The sequence below is a fragment of the Callithrix jacchus genome, chromosome 7 (assembly GCF_049354715.1).
Source record: "Callithrix jacchus isolate 240 chromosome 7, calJac240_pri, whole genome shotgun sequence".
Lineage (NCBI taxonomy): Eukaryota > Metazoa > Chordata > Mammalia > Primates > Cebidae > Callithrix > Callithrix jacchus.
In genome coordinates, this window is record NC_133508.1 from 28,110,225 (window position 1) to 28,130,834 (window position 20,610).

The 20,610-nt window shown below is 38.0% G+C and overlaps 1 protein-coding gene across 10 annotated transcripts in view; it reads right to left on the bottom strand.

The window, feature by feature from the left end:
• Positions 1–19,451: 19,451 nt before the first annotated feature.
• The window catches only part of ODAD2 (outer dynein arm docking complex subunit 2), a 163,632-nt gene continuing 162,473 nt past the window's right edge, over positions 19,452–20,610 (bottom strand). For all 10 annotated transcript variants that reach the window (XM_035306996.3, XM_035306998.3, XM_009000094.5 and 7 more), the window contains one exon: positions 19,452–19,910. In XM_035306996.3, the coding sequence (XP_035162887.1) occupies positions 19,797–19,910 (114 nt within the window). In that variant the 3' untranslated portion in view covers positions 19,452–19,796. The remainder of the gene's footprint in view (positions 19,911–20,610) is intronic.

Consider the following 20,610-nt stretch of genomic DNA (forward strand, 5'->3'; position numbering starts at 1 on the left):
TTTGCTAGGGTAGCGAAGTACCTTAGGCTGGCTGGTTTCAACAATAGGAATCTGTTTTCTCACAGTCCTGGAGTCTGGAAGTCTGAGAACAAGGTGTCAGCACAGTTGGTTTCTTCTGCTGCCTCTCTCCTTGGCTTGCAGATGGACATTTGAATTCATGCCCACCTGGCCTTCTGCTGTGAGGGTCTGTGCCCAAATTTCCTTTTCTCATAAAGACACTGGTAGGATTAGGGACCACACGAATGACCTCATTTAACTTAATTACTCCTTTAAAGACCTGATCTCCCCATAAAGTCACGTTCTAAGGTTCTGGGTGTTAGGACTTTAATGAAGAAATTGGGGAGGACACAATTTAGCCATAACATCAACTGCAGAGTCTTTTCCTAGGAGTTTGAAGATTTTAGAGCACAGTGAGGAGGACGGAACATGTCAAGGGCTAATCCACAATGATAGGGCTGTTCTAAGTGTCTTTTCTTTAGATTTCTGGGGTTACCCTGCCATGACTTTTGTCCTTCCTGACACCTTGTCCTTTTGCTTACTTTCCTTTTTCTATGAGCAACCCCCATATCATTGTGGTAAATTCCCTTCTTTTTCCCTTTGAGCTAGCCAGAGTCCATTTCTGTTGTTTGCAATAAACAAGAACTCTGATGCAGACCCTTAATCATGTTCCCCAAAGGTGGGCTCTTAGGCAACCGGTGCTGGTAGCCAGCAGCACCCTTTGGATGTACTTGGTATAAGAACTGTCAAGTTCCCATTTGATCAGACCTAAAGAAAACTCTAATCGTACATGCATGCATGCTAGCTGATACTTTGCTTTACAATTGCATTAAATTATTCATATGTTTACTATTCATCTGTTCAAGGAATATGTGCTGTGAAAGTATTTGGAGAAAGTACTCCATAATTTTGATTTTTTTCTTTTTCTGCTTGTTACTGAATAACCTTTCATATGGATTGGCTGGGTCCCCACCCAAATCTCATCTTGAATTTTAGCTCCCATAATCTCCATGTGTTGTGGGAGGGACTCAGTGGGAGGTAATAAAATCATGGGAGTGGGTTTTTCCTGTGCTGTTCTCATGACAGTGAATAAATCTCATGAGATTTGATGGTTTTATAAAGGGCAGTTCCCTACACTTCTCCTTGCTGCTGCCACATGAGGAAGGACGTGTTTGCTGCCCCTTCTGCCATGATTGAAAGTTTCCTGAGGCCTCCCCAGTCCTGCAGAACTGTGAATCAATTAAACTTCTTTCCTTTATAAATTACTCAGTCTTGACTGTGCCTTTATTAGCAGTGTGAGAATGGACTAATGGGCCCTTATTAGAGACAAAGCACTTTTTTGTTAACTATTGTGATTCATGATAAAGATCAGAAAAAATATTGATGGAACACAAGCTCTGGATATAAGACAGGTGCTGCTTGGGAATAAAACTTTGCAACTGAAAGTCAAAGTCATTATACTTAATTCATAGGAAATAGTTGCAGGCTCTGGCAGAGACAACTGATTGAACTCAAGAGTCATTCTTCCTTTCTTTTATGTTATTACACTATTTTAGCTGGGTGCATGACCACTCAGAATAAAGGCTACCTTTCCCAGGGTCTCTTGCAGGTAAGTGTGGCCATATGAATGTGCCCTAATGGGTAGGAGATTTGTAAAACTGAGACGCGCAACTTCTAAGGTTTGTACCCTCCCTTTCCCTATTCTTCTTTGCCACAAAATCATGGGTCTTGTGAGCTGTTGTGGAATATTGCAGATGAGCAACATGCTAGACTGGCACTACACCAAAAGAGAAGGAGCATCGACACCTGATAATTTCATGGAACACAATTTTCCATTTTTGGAATAATTCCCAAATTTCCAAAAAAGAATAAAAAAAAGAGACTTGGTACCAGCTTGGAAGTTTATGCAATGGAGAAAAATAAGCTTCTGTCTTGTTCCAGACTCTGTATTCTTGTTTGACCTGCAGCAGTACTTATGGCTTAATCGATATAGTAGCCATTAACATACTTCCTGCTCTTGACTAAACATTTCGATCATGCTGGAAAATGGGAATATAATCAGATTATATTCAGTGGTTCTAAACTGTATTCTGTGTGCTCAGTGAACAGATTAACAACATGTATAATAATCCACTGTATCACATGTTTAAAATGAGAGAAAAGGCCTTAATTTTATGAGAAATGTTATGTTATATATTTCAGTTTCATTAAAACAGTGCCAGCAAGAACATTTCCAAGATTCCAAGTAACTTGCTAAAGTAGCGAGTATTGGAAGAAGATTTGGTTTTGTTACTTGCTTGATTCTAATCCATTAGAACAAAAAACAAATAAACAACAACAACAAATAACCAAAACAAAACAAGCCTTTTTGACATTGGAGAGGACTTTTTGAGAAAATCAAAATGGGTGAAAACAGCTCTATCATTGTGTGTATCACTCTTTTTAATACCAAATGCTCAATTTTCTTCCTTCTTTAGAGAAAAAATAATATTATATTGAGCATATTATAAAACCACATGCATGTGCTGTAACTGAAATTATGGAATGCTCTCTGGAGTCAAATGCAACCAAATATTTACCCCACCTCCCAACTGAAAGCATACAAGACTCCAGCTTTAGAGTGTATAGTAATCTTCAATTGGACATTTCTTCCTCATTTCAATCCAAATATCCAGAACCATTTGTCAGAGCCATAAAACATTTTCTTCCAGCTCTGATGATGTATAATGTGAGCTAGAATTTTCTTATCTAGTAGAATAAAGAAGAAAAAATAAAAGCATTTGGATATGGAGACTGATCTAATGCTTTAGCTATCCATTTTTGAGATGGATGTAGATTTTTGGTAAAAAGATTGCAAAGGTCAAAATTCCTCTACAAATTACATTTGTTTTTTTCTTTGAAAATCTTCCTAGATCCTTTTTTATTCTTTTCCTCTTTCTTTTCTTTCTTTCCTTCTTTCTTTCTCTTTCTTTCTTTCCCTTCCTTCCCTCCCTCCCTCCCTCCCTCCCTCCCTCCCTCCCTCCCTCCCTCCCTCCCTCCCTCCCTCCCTTCCTTCCTTCCTTCCTTCCTTCCTTCCTTCCTTCCTTCCTTCCTTCCTTCCTTCTCTCTTTCTTCTTTCTCTTTCTTTCTTTCAGATGAAGTATTGCTGTGTTGCCCCAGGTTGATCTTGAACTCCTGGCATCAAGTGATCCTCCCACCTTGGCCTCCTAAAATTCTGGGATTACAAGGCTGAGCCACTGCAGCTGGCCTAATTCTGATAAATTCTTTTTTGAAAAAATGTACTTAAAATGGATGGTTTCTGTGTACATTGAAGTTTCAATAAAAGGATTTTTACATTCCAAAAGTTAAAGAAAAAAATACTGTTTAAGTTACCTTTTCTTCAGGGTTTGTATCCTTAGATTCCTTAGGGTCAGTGTTCTCAACTGGGGTCCATGAATGAATCTAAGGGTCCATGAGTCAACTAAAATTATAGTCAAAATTTTGATGGTTAAATGCTTTGTTTTGTATTTTTGGATATGGATCCATAGTCTTCATCAAAAGCAAGTAAGGATCTATAACCCCAAAATAGGTTAGGAGCCTATGAGGTATTGAATAATAGATACTAAATCTGAGTATCTATTATTGGAAGTTAATATAGCATTGGAAGATTAAAGCAGCTTAATCCAATTGGAGGGACAAAAAGAGAATATCTGTTGTAACAGTCCATGGTTTTCAAAACCTTGTTATTTTTTCTTCATTTCTACAGACTTGCCTGCCTTCTGTGATTGTAAAGCCAGAGTCTTGCAAAGGCTGCTTAAAGGAGAGTATAATTCAAGACTGCAGTAAGTTTGATGTTTACGGCATCAGTTTCCAAGTCCGGCTGTAAATATCATATAGTTGAGAGATGGAGCAATATGATCTGTTTGAGCTTGAAAAAACAGTGATGCATAGCCAAATACTTTGAACTGTTTCCTTGTTTAAGGAGAAATCTATTTCAAGATTTGATTACCATGAAGTCAGACAACTTTTTCATCACTAAGTCCTTTCAATTCCATATCATGTGTTTCAAATTTTGTCTGCATAACTTATTTTTGTTCGACTTTTCTGTCAAAAACAATGTGGAAATCCCAGGTTATATAATTGAGGTCTTGGAGAGGCAATATACATCTAGCCAACCAAAATAAAATGCAAGCTATTATCATGAAACATGCTTAAGGAAGTCTATCCTTTGTTCGGTTAAAAGTGCCAACATTTGTGATCTTAGGATGAAGTCAAAAGAAACTAAAATGGATTTTCCTTAATACAACCATGTGCAAAATCATTCTTTACCATAATAGATGATTTGCACAAACATTTGTGCATTTTAACTACCCATAACAACAAATCAACTGTAGATAAAATAATTATGTATTTATTTGTATAATAAACCGGAAGCAGAAATCATTGTACCTTTTTTTTTTTTTTTTTTTTTTGAGACAGAGTTTCGCTCTTGTTACCCAGGCTGGAGTGCAATGGCGCCATCTCGGCTCACCGCAACCTCTGCCTCCTGGGTTCAGGGAATTCTCCTGCCTCAGCCTCCTGAGTAGCTGGGATTACAGGCACGCGCCCCCATGCCCAGCTAATTTTTGTATTTTTAGTAGAGACAGGGTTTCACCATGTTGACCAGGATGGTCTCGATCTCTTGGCCTTGTGATCCACCCGCCTCGGCCTCCCAAAGTGCTGGGATTACAAGCGTGAGCCACCGCACCCGGCCCCATTGTGGCTTTATTATCATCCCTAATAGACAAATCAAATGAAAAGCTCTCTACAGACTCTCTTTACACAGGGCAAGCAGTGAAATGTCCATTTCTTCCTCCCTCCTTTGAATCAAGTTGAGCATGCAATTCATTTGTGTTAATGCTAAAAGAGAAATTTCGCATAGCTTTGAATTTTGAAATTCACAGAAGAGGATGTTCTAGCAACAAGAGGTTACTAATGTTCAGAGCTGTATAGCTAGTGATGGAGTCCACAAGGAGGTGGCCAGGTTAGCATGCTTAGAGCAATTTACATTTCTTTGTGGAGTGGTCAGAGAGGGCAATGAAGAAACTCCTCTGATAGCCACTTGGCTAGCATAAGGAAAATGTTCCCCTGTGAAGTGGTAGTGTAGAAAGGCTGACCATTACTGGTCTGGCTATTTGAATAAAATTGCCACAAAAATGCTTAATAAAGGGAAAATGAATGGCATATGGACTCTAGCTGAGACATCATGAAAACACTCAAGGAAAGAAAGAACAGAGGGCAGTCTTCCCAAAATACATGGAAGAAGTAAAATGTTTTCTTAATTTTTCTGTCAATGTCAACATTTTGGATGGAAATATGTTATTAGAAAAAAGATCAACCCCAGTTGTCTCAGAAAGAATTTTTCCTGCAAATAATTCTACATTCATTTTTAATATGTAGAGCTTATATTGCCAATCAGTTCTGTTTTACAGTTTTCAACATGGTTTCTTTTTTGACCCACTAATTACTAAGAAATTGATTTTAAAATTTCTAAATATATTGGTTCCTTGGCTATCTTTAGCAATTGATTTCATTTGTAATTTTACTGCTTTGATTTTTAATTGAGTTGCATTTTGTGGTGAGGTATATGATCAACTTTTATAGATTTTCAATATGTGCTTGAAAATATATATTTAGTATTTTTTGTTTGTAATGCTGTATACAGACACAGACATATATATACACACATGTATATATCAATTACATCAAGCTTAATAATTCTGTGCTTCATAACTTCTTGATTGTTACTAAGTTTTGTTCTGCTCAATGTCTCTGAAAAAAGTGTGTTAAAAATCTCCCACTATGACCTAAAATTGTATAAAATTATTTATATTTCCGGTTGGGAGTGGTGACTCATGCCTGTAATCCCAGCACTTTGGGAGGCTGAGGTGGGTGGATCACCTGAGGTCAGGAGTTTGAGACCAACCTGGCTAATATGATGAAACCCTGTCTCTACTAAAAATACAAAAATTAGCCAGGTATGATGGTGCAGGCCTGTAATCCTAGCTACTAGGGAGACTGAGGTATGAAAATCACTTGAACCTGGGAGATGGAAATTGCAGTGAGTCGAGATGGTGCCACTGCATTCCAGCCTGGGTGACAGAGAGAAACGCTGTATATATATATATATGTATTTGTCTTCTTGGCGAGTCTATCATTAAGTAAAGCAGCCCTTGATCCTTAATAATGCTTTTTTTTTTTTTGGTCTTTAAGTCAGTTTAGTATACATCAGCTTTCCTTTGGTCAACATTGATCTGATGTTGTGATCATCACTGCTTGCCTGGCTAGAATCCATTTATTCCCCGCTTCCTTCCTAAACCTCAGATTTGTTTTGGTAGCCACTTCTTTCCCAAATAGCTATGTGTCTCAGGTGAAGATTTGATTGGTCAAAGTGAGCCCATTCTGCTTTCCAGTTGAGTGTTTATTGGGCATGAGGTCCAATCCTGGCCAAAAGGAAGTATGCTGGTAGCTAGGTAACCCCTGGGAAAGTTTCCTTTTTCTGAGCAAGAGCCAGGGTATCTTATCTCCACCAGAATATTGCTATTTCTGCTATGACACTCAAAATTGCTACAGCTGTCTTGCTACAAGCCAAAAAAATGAAACCAACATAGAGGATGTCAGAGAAGAGAGAAGGAAAGAACTCAAGTCTTTCATGCAACCATTACCTAATTTATTTTTGAATAGCCTTTTTATCTTTATGTGTACCTTTTTTAGGGCCTTGCTTTTAAACTGAATAAAATTGAGTTGCTTTGGACCCAAATACAGAGGGCTTATTTTTATCTCTTAAGAGGTGCATTCATTTATTTCTATTCATTTAATATGTTTGCTCTTCTGTCCTTGTATTTTGCTATTTTCAACTTCCTTGCAGTTTCTTTTGCTTTTAAGCTTTTGTTACATATATTTGGTCTCATTTGCTTTTTTCCTTATAATTTTTGAAAATTATAATCTTCATTCTGCAAGCAGTTGCCTTTAAAAATAAGATTTTTGATGTTCAATGACATTTTTGTAAAAGTGAAAATTGATGCAAGTTACATATTGGCAAGAATTAAATTATGCACACAAATAATGAAATGTTTATAAGCAATTGAAGTGGTACTATTGATATCCACCTGGAAACATTTTCAAGTCATACTGCTAGATGATAAAAGCAGTTTGTAAAACTGCATTTACAGTTGACCTTTCGTGACTTCCTTTAGTCTGTTTCCATTCCCATTAAATTTAGCAGGAATTCTGTTAAGTTTTGATATGTAAATGGCACCTTTTACTATTTTCCACAGCTAGTTCAGGATTTCTCTAATTTTTATTTTCCTTTAGTCATATTATTGGCCCTAGTGATGGCATGAGAATTAGAGTTTCTATCTTTCCTGTACGCCTTTTTCTTTCCTTTATAAATCAGTGTTGTGCTTCATTCATTCCTTCCTTCAACAAATATTAATGACTACCTACTAAGTGCCAGATATTTAAATCTAACTGTAAGGATAGATGTTTAAGCCTATAGATTATGTAATCTATAAACTAAAAATAACAAAAGGAAGAGACTGGAAGATAGAGGTATCTAGAAAATAAACACCCAGTAGAGTAGCTTCGACCATGAATGAATAGCAGAGATAGTTTCTCATGCACGCATTTGCTGAGCTTTGACTGAATAGGGTCAGTAACCAGAAGAAAGTTCAAGGAAAGCGTAAAAGAGATTAGCAAGTCTGAAGTTATTTTTAATGTGAATCTTAGTAACTTAAGAAGAAAAAGTTATACCACTTCAATACCTTGGAAACCCAATGCCTTATTTATCATCTCTGTGTCTCCTCTGTAAAATGTGGTAATAAATACCAACCTATTCTTTATTTTGCAGATGAGGTTTTGAGGTTCACTCTAAACACTTCCTCTAAGAGATAAAAATGTTTTTCTAGAAATTTCAAAGACATCAATGGTAGTAATTATAGAGAAACAACAGGAATTATCCTTTAGAGCAAAAATCACTTTTGTTCATTTAAGAGCATAAAAACGTGTCTGCACATTTATTCTAACCAATTAAGTTTCATTGAAGTTAAAATTAAATTTATGCAGATGATAATTACACATGGAAGAATTTAATTTACTTTTAAATGTTTTCAGCTTTATCATGAAGTGAGCTGTAAGCACAAGAATGTTTGACCTTTCAAAGATCCAGCGTGAGAGATGGGTGTTCACATTCCTACAAATTTAGAGATTTCAATAGTTAGAGAGAAGATGACTGCAGAGAAGCTATTCATACTTTTAATACATAGAACTGGTGCTTTTCTTTTAGGCAGAGGTGGGATATACCTAGGGTAATATTCATGCCCTGAGAATGTTGTCTACCCCGCCATGGTTAGCTATGGCTCCGTGTTAACCTTGTTTCTGATTACTGCCAATTTAGTCACCCAAACCAGAAAAGAAGAGTAACAGAGAGTCCATTTCTGTTCAAACGACCTGAGGTAGGCATTTTACTGGCTTCCTGCACACTTGCCACATTGAGTATCAGCAATGTGGGTTGGATGAGATGGAGTCTGCCACATTCCAGTCTACACATGACCCAAGCAAGTCAGCACAAATCCATCTCCTTACCGGTGCCTGGTTCATCAGGGATGGACATATCTAGGACTCAGTCAATCCATGAGGTAATGACCTGAGTCAGTTCGATCAGTGAGAAGCCCAGACAGTGTGCTTTGTGGTTCGAGGAAGAGAAACTCCATTGTGAAATGGGGATATGAGGTTTGGAGTTGCTGCAACCATTTTGCAACCATGAGGGAAGCCAGCTGAGAATGAAGCCAAAGTACAGAGGAGGGCACAGCCAAGATAATTTCAGGCAAACAGAATTCAAACCTCGATCAAACTTTACCTAAATAACACTCTATCTTTAGACTTTTGGTTTACATGAACCAACAAATTTCCCTTATTTAAAAAGTCATTTTGGCTGGGTTGGGGTAGGGGGGTGGCTCACACCTGTAATCCCAGCACTTTGGGAGGCTGAGGCCGGTGGATCACTTGAGATTAGGGGTTTGAGACCAGCCTGGCCAACATGGTGAAACCCCATCTCTACTAACATTACCAAAATTAGCCAGATGTGTTGACACATGCCTGTAATCCCAGCTACTTGGGAGGCTGTGGCATGAGAATCGCTTGAAACCCAGGAGGCAGAGGCTGCAGTGAGCCGAGGCCGTGCCATTGCACTCCAGCTTGGGCGACAGAACAGGACTCTGTCTCAAAAAGAAAAAAAAAAAGTGCATTTTGAGTTAAGGTTTTGCTATTTGCAACCGAAACATTTTAGTAGATGCTGAATATGGAGCTGAGCAACAGGCCGGCAGAGAAATACCGTACGTGAAATCCAGGGCTGGTTGTTTAGCTAAATGGTAACATGATCAGGAATAACTAGGCTTTTATTAATGCAGTTGATTAACAGCTTCCTGATGTCTTTCATGTCTACCCACACTGCAGTCTTTCTCACTTTTGATGTGGTCCCTGCACCTCCCGGTTCCTTCTTTTTGTTCATCTTTGGTGATCTGGCTGGACATCATTTCACGGTTCTCTAATGTGCCTTTCAGAACTCTGCACAGTTCTGCCTTGCCAGTTTGGCACCTTGTTCCCTGTCCTGCACTTCCCATACAGTTTGTTCACTTGCCAACATTGTTTGTTTAAAGAGGATCCAGCTCTTCTGGATGGCTTTCTTCCCTTTAGGTTTTCCAAAATATGTATGTATGTATTTATTTATTTCACCATACCCTAAACTTATTGAAATTTGCTTTCCCTGAATGGATTACTTTTCTTCATCAGTTTCTTTCCTTTTCCTTAGGAAAGGAATGCTGTGCCTTTTTTCCCCCTTAACATATTACTTTCACAGAAGGTTCAATCCTCTTTTAGTTCTTTATTAATTCTGCCATTGTTGAAAGTGGAGTTAGATAGGGTCATTGTCTTATGATGTATTTTGTAACAAGTAATTATCTCCAGGGTACTTAAAACTTAATTTCACAGTTGGTGGCTGACCCATTTTTCTTCCACAAATTTCAGGGTAGCTAGAAACCTGTCTGAACATACCACATTAGGGTGTTAGGATACTTGTCTTTGTTTAATTCTGGGTGGGATACATTAAAATAAAGTGAAGTAAATATACATTTATATTGTTGGCTTATCCTAGAGTCCCTATAAGCAAAGTTTTGAAGAGTAAAATATTAAATTATCACCCAGGAGCAAAACCCAGGAGCAAAAATAATTACTTTCATTTTTTACAACTCTCCTTTTTTCCCAAAACACACTCACATACTGACTTTATTTTCTTGTGATCCTGGGACGAAAAACCCTAGAAGTTTAAGAGGTGGCTGCAAAGTTCTTCCAAGAAGAAAGAAATGTATTTTTAGTAAAAACAACTTAGTGACTATTTTGGTTGTGAAAGACAAGCCTTTGGATTTGTCCTATATAACCTCCCACCCAAATCCACCATATCCACATCTCTTTACAAGATGACTTTGTAGCTCCCCTATCTAGTGGAGACCTTGTGACTTGTTATGACCAATGGAATGCAGCAGAAGAAACAATGTACCAGCTGCCCTGGGCTTCAAGGATCCTTATATGCTTTTGGGTGTTCTCCTGAAATTGAATGCAATCTCCATAAGCCTGGGTTTGCTTCCTGGAGGATGAGAGACTGTGTGGAGCAGAGTCAAGCTAGCCCAGTTGTCCCAGCTGAGACCCCAGACAAGTGAAAGGCCAGCCAAAACAGCAAAGTCAACCTGCAGGTGACAACAGAGGCATCCAGGCACCCCACTGAGCCCAGTCCAAATTGCCGACCAGTGGAATCACACGCTCAACAGATGGCTATTGACAATGGTTAAGCAGCAAAAGTGAATAGATACAGAAATATCTAAATGTCTGAGGTTAGCATCTGGGGATGGGGTGGCAGTTCTGGAAATGGGGAGAAGTTGTGGGAGAGGAAAATAGATGGTGAGAAAGAAGGAGCCCAAGGCCAGTGATGCCAGTAAGAGGTTCTTGGTTGTGAGACCTGCTGGGACACAGAACCTAGGTGTAGGTTTACGGAGTAATAGAGTAAAGCTTTCTTCAGTCCTGAAATCCACGGATCATCACTCGACATCTACTTCTATTTGCCTTAGGCCAGTGGTTATTTTTCAGAAATCAATCAAAAAGGTTGTGTTACATGTCTGAGATTACAAGGGCTTGAAAAAAAGAAGGAGATGGGAATACTTTCAAGAGGTGGGACTAGAGACAACGGAACATCTAGATGATCAGCTAGTGATCAGGATCATGAGGTAACATGAAAACATAGGTCCCACTCAAGAATTCCTGGCAATACAGGAAGAATGCTGAGTTTTTCCCCCTCTTCGTGGGTTCAAGTCAATTTTATCAAAATCTCAGCGGATAAGATCACCCTCACCAAGCAGAGAATTCTCACTGACTAGAAGCTGACATCAGGTTATCCAGAACTTATAACCTTCATCCATAATGTTTTGTCTTTTCATCTCTCAGTGGCTGCCAAAGAAAATGTGTGGCCCATTGGTTTGGCTCTGACATCAGTAACAAGCCATTTTCATTGCTAATTTTCCTTTTAATAAATCAGGAATGAAAGGAGAAATCATTCACAACAACTAAGGCAAAAAGCCAGGCAACAGACAAGCAAGTATGAAGTTAAGACTAAACCCAGTACTTATTTGAAGTGACGGGATCAACACAGACAAGATGTGGAACCAGGAGAGTCCAGCATATTCACAGAAGAGAAGCCGTTTAGTTTGGCTGATTGAAATAGGCAACATTTTGAAATACCATGTGATGTATTTTCTTTCTCCTTAGTATTTCCAGGGTCGGGTATTTTTGTTTGTTAGTTTGGTTAGTTGGTTGTTTTTAAAGCTTTGCAGGCTTCTTTCTATTTAAGCCAAGAGGCTGAAGATAATTTTTTGCAGGGAAAGGGAGACAAAATGCCACCCGGAAGAAAAAAGTCCTTGCTCAGTCAGCTTTGAGTTTCGAACTAGATTTTCAAAATAAAATCTGCAAATAAATAACAATCTCCAAAATTAGGTTTTCAAGCAGGAGTTGACGGTTTTCTCAGACCTCTTTGAGCAGGTTTTATATGAAAAAAGGAGTGTTTAAGGATTGGGATCAGAAAAACATGAAGGAGAATTTGGTAAAAAAAAAAAGCTCCTGACACCCAGAGGAGAGTAAAACTCCCCTGTTTGGGGAGGACAGCTTGGAAGTGCAAGAAGGAAAGGGAAGGAGGTTGCTTGGAGAGCTTGGCTTACTTTGAAGGAAATATAAACTATGAAAGTCAGCCTGGAGGGGTTTAAGCCTCTCAGGGAAGGTCCAGTTTCAGCGAGGCACCATGTCTGGCCTGGCTGAGGGAGATTTCTAAGCCAGTGAGCTTAGGGCAGCCTCGAAAGAGCCCATGTATGACTTTGTGGTGGAGGGAAAGCAGCCAGCAGCTCCCAGCCTCCTGGGAGAGCCCAGCAGAGCTGAGAAAACCCAGACACCAGACAGGGCCAGGGATTGTAAAGAGAGGTGCCAGAGGTGGGGGCTTCTTGACTAGGATCCACAAGAGACTCCACACATCAGCACAGATGCCAGCCTGCCCTGTGACCAGGACACTCATAGCTACCTGCAGCAAGACAGGGAACAGGCAGGCTGGAGATAAAGGAACAAAAAGGGGCATGTAACTTTCCTATATTTCTCAGAACTCTGCTCACAGGTGCCCAGGAGGGCAGAGAAAAAAAGGGGGAGAAGGAGGAACAACTTTGAAAGAAGTAGCACTGAACCAAGAGGAGCTATTTTTAATCCAAAGAGGCTAGACACTTTTAATTGGCAAAGTCAAGCTTTTCACCCATCAGTGGAAAGACATGTAAAAATTAAAGGAAGTTACGTAAATTTTTTCACATCTGAGTCAACATATGTGATTTTTTTTTTTTTTTTTTGGACCAGACTACATGTAGAATATATTTGAAGGAGAATAGTGGGAGGTAAGAACGGGGAGGTAGGTTGAAATTAGAATGAATTGAATTGAGGAAAGGGAAATCGAAGACATTCATATCAATTTCCTTTGATTGCCTTTGAATTGATTGGCCAGGACTACGTCTGATGAACTAAGAATAAATTAAAGGATTTCTAGTGCTTATAAGGCATTCCTCGTTCCTGCTCTAAAGCCTCAGTTCTCTGCTGAAAGGGTATAGATAAAAATAGTCTCCTTTCTGAGAAAATTATTAATAATATTATCCAAAAAACTGAAAACTGGGAGGCCAAGGAGGGAGGATTGCTTAAGCCCAGGAGTTCAAGACCAGCCTGGGCAACATAGTGAGACCTCATCCTTACTAAAAATAAACCAATTTAGCTGGGTATGATGGAGCACGCCTGTGATCCCAGCTACTTGAGAGGCTGAGATGGGAGGATTGCTTGAGCCTGGGAGGTCAGGGCTGCAGTGCACATCACTTCATTGCACTCCAGCCTGGGTGATAAAGTGAGACCCCATCAAAAAAAAGGAGAAAGAAAAAATACATAAAGAAAGAAGGAAAGAAAGAGAAAGGAAAGGAAAAAAGGGAAGCCTCATATAGCCATCATGTAAGAAAAGTTGGGCTATAGGCCCATGAGCAGATTCTGCATTAGAACTCCAAGCAGATCAGCCATACATCTTGGCTAGAGCCTGTCTTCAACATCTGTCTTGTACATTCATGGCACTCATAGGCAGAAAAGCAAAGACCCTCCTTTCCTTTACACCTTCAAGTTTGTTGTTTTAGCTCATAATTAGTTCAGTTCAAGATAATACTCTAAGTAAATTGACCTCAGAGATTAAAATGCATTAGCTGTCTCCTGTTTTAAATCAGCATCAGCATCTGTTTATTGCTTCACACAGGACAAAATAATCAAGGAGATCCCCTAATGTTTTACACCTTGCAGCTGAAGATTAGGAATGGCCATCAAAGCTTGAAAAAGCAACACATCTCCATCAAAGCAAAGCCTGGTGCTAACCATGTGATTCTCCTCACGTGTGCACAACATTTAACGCAAGACGAGGTTCAGTTGGAGCCACAGTTTCTCTGCAAATGAAGGGAGGGGTTATAGACAGGGCGAGTGAGAAGCAGCATTTGCAAGCAGTCAAAGAATCAGTCTCGACATCTTCACAGGCCTGTTTGTGAGTATGGATTATCCACATTGCAAATTGAGCAGATTCTCACGGCAGCATCCCACCCAAGAAATCTTTCTCACAGCTCAAGCACAAACTTTTCAGAGGCCTTCAGCCTCTTTTTCTCTCTAAAAGGTCTTCATTGCACACAGGAGTTGCAGAAAACGGACATTTGCCTTTTAGCACAATGTAAACCTCACAGAGTATAACTTAAGAGAATTAGTGTCATTTTTTTTTAGGTCATCTTGGAACTCATAAGCGGCACAGTTACAACACCTTACTGGTGTTTCAAATGTATGACAACACCTTCTTAAATGCCGAGTTTGCCAAGTTCTTACATTGCAGAGAGATGACTGTCAGCAAGCCAGGAAGAGAGGCCTCCCCAGAAACCAGCCAGCTGGCCCCATGATCTTGGACTTCCAGCCACTAGAACTATGAGAAAATACATTTTTGTTGTTTAAGCCACCCTGCCTGTGGCTTTCTTTTACAACAGCCTAGAAGACGAATACAGCTACCATGTTTAAAATTTGGGAGATTGGCTATAAAAAACATGTATTTCTACTGAATAGCTGTCAGATCTGGTAATGGTTGTCCAGAGATGAATAATTGCCTGTATTCTCCAGCTCTCCATAGTCTCCACCAATCCCTTTTCTCTCCCAGATATTAAGGCTAAAATTCAATTAGCAATTATATCAGTATTATTATTTAATCTAGTGATTTTCTCTCATTTAGATTACTTGCCTGGTACTTATGGAAACTTAGGTTTGAAATTGCTTATGTAACTAATCTAATGGCAAACAACAGCTTTTATTCCCCCAGTGGTGAGAAAGGAGTTGCAATGAACTATCCATACTCCTTTGTCTGGACTCCCTTTTTGATATACGTGTGGTCTTCATCTATGGGCAAGCCAACCAGCTATAGATTCTTCAAGTCTATAAGAACCATACTGATGTACACTAATAGATATTTCAATCACGAAAAAAATTATGACATGATTCTAAATTGTAATTACAAATATTAACTCTGAGCATCATGGGGCACTCATGTAATTTATAAAAGATGTCTTTTTCTTTTTTTTTTTTTTCGAGACGGAGTTTTGCTCTTGTTACCCAGGCTGGAGTGCAATGGCGTAATCTTGGCTCACCGCAACCTCCGCCTCCTGGGTTCAGGCAATTCTCCTGCCTCAGCCTCCTGAGTAGCTGGGATTACAGGCACGTGCCATCGTGCCCAGCTAATTTTTTGTAATTTTTAGTAGAGACGGGGTTTCACCATGCTGACCAGGATGGTCTCGATCTCTTGACCTCGTGATCCACCCGCCTCGGCCTCCCAACTTTTTTCAACTAATAAATAAGGGTGGCATGAATTGGCAAAATAAAAGCTTCCTTTTGTCTTGACAGATGCAAATAAAGAATAAGTCATTCTTACTTGAAAATTTGAAAATACTGAATTGAGAGTATAAGGATTCCATCTGTTACACGATTTCAAGTCAGCCCTGACAATTATACATTAGAAACATATTGAAATATCAACTTTCCATCTTGCATTTATAGAAGTTGAAGCATAAAATATTTTAAGAGCCAGAAAATGTAATAACCATTTGTCAGAGAAAATGGAAGTAGAAGCTGGAAACATGGAGATTAGAGGGGAAAAAAAAGAGAAACAAATGTTGAAATAAAGAGAAATTAATGTAACAATCAGAGCATAAAGAAATAGCCCAAAGGAAAAAAACATAATGCTTTAAGGGAGAACAGAAGCCTATGAAACTGTCCCATATTTACTTATTGCTTGGCACAGTTTGGTTGGGAGTGTACTTCTGTTGGGTTTTTTTCAGGCAAAATATATAAAGAGACTTAATAAATCACAATATTGTTCATCTTAGGCATCTATGATGGAGTAAACAAATCAATGGGCCAAAATCATTCTTTCCTTCTCAAAACAACATTGTGTGAAGCAGTCTATTAGTGATCTTTGGAACTGTTATTACACGTGTGTAATGGACAAAAACCAAATATGGGAACAGTCCGAATTTAATACAGTCCACTTCAGCATGTTTCAGTTATGCTGCAGCATTGTTACTTGCAGATTAAGTCTATTGCAAATGTATATTTTGTATATTAAGGATATTTTTATTGTGTTTCAGGTGTTGAAGCTACTTTTCTTATATTTCCAAGAAGTATGTTGTGTATTCCATTTGTAAACTGAGAACTTCTCTTTTAAAGTTAGTTCTAGGAAGTAGGAACAGTGTCTGGCTTAGAAGTTTCCAAATGATAAAAAAGTAAAACTAATTGATAATGGTTTCCCTGAAAAAACAGAAATTCATGTTCACTGTGAAATAGATCAGAAAACACACAGATGAGCAAAAGAGGAAACAAAAATCATTCTTAAATATTTCAGTATTCACGAATATGTGTGGATAAGTCAGCTCTTTCATTGTAATTATTTAGCTATGTGTATATAATTTTTTAAGTGTGCTCATACTGTATATACTATATCAGAACCTAATTATCAATTTAACAATATATTCTGAAAAGGATTTTATGTCATTAACGATTTTATTGTTCTATAAGGCTTTCCTTGTGTGATTGAACCATAATTGAAATAAAGCAATGGTGTGTTGAGCATTATTGTAGATAAATCCTTGGACCACAGCACAAAGGCACACAAAATTAAAACACTTTGGGTATTATTGCTAAATTGACCTTGCAAAATCAATATGCCCTTTTAAGTCGGCCCTCATCAGATATGAGCGTGTCTGTTTTATCAGTTCTCTTGTATTTCAAATGATATCATGAGTACAAAATACCTAATACAATGCTTGCATAGAGTAGCATCTTATAAAAGTTGGTTTCCTTTCTACTCCATTCTCATCTAGAGAGTTCCACGTTTTACACTTAAGTACATGGGGACCACTTTGAGGGGAATTTAATGAACGTGAAGCAGTGAGGCTCTTAAATAAGTGGATTTCCTTATTGTTTTCACTGAGTTACAGGAATAGACATAGACTATTCCATTCCCAAATCTTTATGGAATTAGATTAAATGCTTTACATTATTTGGAATGGAGAAGTTTCTTTATTTTTGCTAACGTAATATCATTAGGTAAAAAAAGAAGGATGGATTTACTTGTGGCTCTGGGTCTCATCTGTTTATCAACAACTGAGATTCTTATTTTCCTGAATAGCAATAAATTTTCTAAATATTCTTAATTGTAGTCTCTCATTTCCATGCAAATGTCTTAGGGATTTATAATGGTAACATAAAACTCTATCAAAAATAACAGAATTCTCAGTGCTAAGCCCTAAAAAACTATCCTCGCATTTACTTTCAGAAGCTAGAAATTTTCTGAAAGAAACAAGTCATCTTTCGTGCAAGTCATCTTGATATTAGCAAAAGAACATTGACTGCAAAAAGCAGAAGGATCAGAGAAAACCTTGCAAACTAAAGAGACTGGAAGATCAAAGAATATCTATTTAAAATTCTTTCCCCCTTAAACCCCTCTCAAATTGGAATAGCCATCAATTACTAAGAGAGCACACTGTTTTCCCTCGATGTCCTGGGGGAGAATAAAGCCTAAAAAAGAACAGTGTCACCAAAAACTTACAAAGAATTAAGACTGTCAGTCATAAATAGCACAAAATAAATATAACAACAACAACAACAACAAAAACCTCATAGAAAATTAATGAAATAGAAAAAGAGTACTCACACAGTATGGGGTAGCAAAACAATGGTGTGATCATCCATACCTATGTTTTCTGAAAGCTGGGGGTGTTTTCACTGGCTTTGACATTTTTCTAGCAAGACCAGAGTTTTCTGTGATGCCGTTTCACAAAAATAAGCCAAAAATAGACCTTTAATTTCAACTTCTCATTTGGTTACTCTAAAATTACTACATTTCTGGTGTTTAAGAATTAAAAAAGAATTAATATTCCTACTTAGAAATATACAAGACAATCTTCATGTTAATTTTCTCTAAAATGGCACCGTTGCCTTTTTTTCATTCATTTATTAACCATAAAAACAGAAGCCCCGAGTTTTCCTCCTAGCAAGTGCATGGTAAAGAAACGATCCTTCCTTTCTGGCATTCATACAGTTCTTTTTGTTGTTTTACCTGTTGCTTTTCTTCACTCCTGGGATCACTATTGCTTCAAGAACGTTTTAAAATCTGAGAATATGGTAGAAGCTTCCCTTAACAATACTGCAACTGCAATATGTTTATTCATTTCCTGTCACTGTCATAATCCGTGGTTTCTAGAAGTCTTTTTAATGCCTGATGAAACAAAGCTAAACGGTGACTTTAACATTAGAAATCTTTACTGTTGAAAGTTAAGGGATTTCCTCTATTATTATTACAATTTTTAGTTGACATTAATACCATGTCCTTGTTCTTCGCTTTATCGTCTTTTAGAAAGAAGCTCCTTTGAAAAGTCATGATGAATTGTTGTTTTGCGAAACCTTAAAATTCTCAGAAGGGCTTTATCTTTTTATCGGAGTATCTATCCCTCATATGATTTTCATTCTGCACAGGCTTTTCATTTCATACAAATAATTTATGTTTAATTCAATTAAGTTTATGATCTTGAAATCATGACCAACATATCCAGTATCTAATATTTTTCAATAAAACTTCCTTGATTGCTTTTTTAAAGCATTAACTGAGATTGTCAGTTTATGGCACTGATGAATACAAAGCAATTTTTCTGGCAAGTGTTACAATACTTGGGACAGTGAGTTCCCAAACATTTCAGCACACCGAGCTTACATATGTGATTCTTCTAAGTGGGCTCTAATGTTTCTATAACCTGATAAAATGCTATTAGTTTTTTTGTAGCCACCTTTTAAAAAGTACTTCGTGTGCTGAAAACAAGTTCAGAAATTCAAAGCAATTTTATGTGAAGTCATGTTATCCTTACATCAGTATCAATTAATTGCTTTCAAGAAAATGTTGGTAAATCTCTGTGAGAAATAAAACATAATTGTTTATGCTCTGTAAATCCAAGGGTTAAAAAAACCTCATTGCTTATGTTCTTGTGATTTGCATTATCTGGTACAGTGACAGTTATACAGTGTCCTTTCAGATGTTTGCTAATATTTAGGAGAAATTTGGGATGACCTTGGGATGATCTCTCTAAGTCCAGCTGCTTAACTCTAAATTCTATTTAATAACAGTTTGTGAAATCAGCACATCTCCTCGGAACTCTCCCGTGGGTTGCAAGTGATCAAACAGACAAAGCCATAATGACAAGATGGTTAGATTGGTTTAACAGAAAGGGAATTGTAGAGACATTCATGAACAACCATGAAACTACACATTGGAAAGGCCATATCCTTTATTAAAACCACCACAAATACAAAAGCATCACTTGCACTATATATGTGTACTGTATATTTATATTCTCAAATTCTCAGAAACTTATCACAGATTTATTGACTTTCCATCTTATTACATGTCATATCCCTCGAGCATTAAATAGAAGCAAAAGTCTCCATGCAATTTTCAGATGAAATATATCCTGTGTGTTTTCAATTTGTGTGTTTTTATTTAGATGGTTGAAAGGATTTGCTAATAAATTTTCCCCAATTTAGGCTTCCTGGTCATGGGAGTGACATGTCCTGTGCCATGAAGAATTTGGTAGCTTGTAATGTCCATTTAAAGTTCAAGTGTATCTTGCCTTCTCTGTAGCAAGAGCCAGCCTGCGGATATTGGATATACAACCAGCTGCAGCTTCCTGGAGATCCTGGTCAGGGGACCCAACCATATCCAGTAGAAGCTGTCACACATAAGGAGGAGGAAAAGGGACACAAGAACACAAGCATTAATCTAAAGCATTAATCTAAGACATAAAGTTAGGCTATGAAAATTATTTTCAATAGTAAATATTTTTTAAAGCCACCAAAAAGCATAAGAAATTCCATTTGAGCAAATGCAAATGTAAACGGTGCTTAATCAGATGCAGGAATTCCTCATGTGCTTCTTACTTTTCTGGAGCTGAATTAGACTCCTTCCTCCCCAGTTTCTTTGGGTATCTAACTGCTATTTTGGGCTTCTGCTTCTGAAATTTCTCTTGCATCCTTTCTGGCTTTTCCACCGTTCAGAACAAGCCAACAGCATACCATGCTTAGACTAGTAGAGCACCCACTTAGGTTTAATCTCTCTGAGTTCCAATCCGTCTGATCATGTCACAACCTCAATTTATCAGTCACTTACTAGGGACTTTCAGTGACTTCCAGTGCCAACCATCTAGAGCCGATCTATTAACTGGGGCTTGAGTGTTTGTGCCCTCTGGCTTCAATACCTTTCTACCTGCTCATCTTTCTCCTCTTCTCCAAGATCATACTTTCCCATTTCTCTTGACTTTATTGGTGCCATCCCCTATCTAAAATGCCTTCCCTTCCCCTTCTCTGGTTTGGTAAATTTTATTCATCTTTCAAAACAGACCTAGCCAACTTTTCCTCAAAGCCTCCATGATT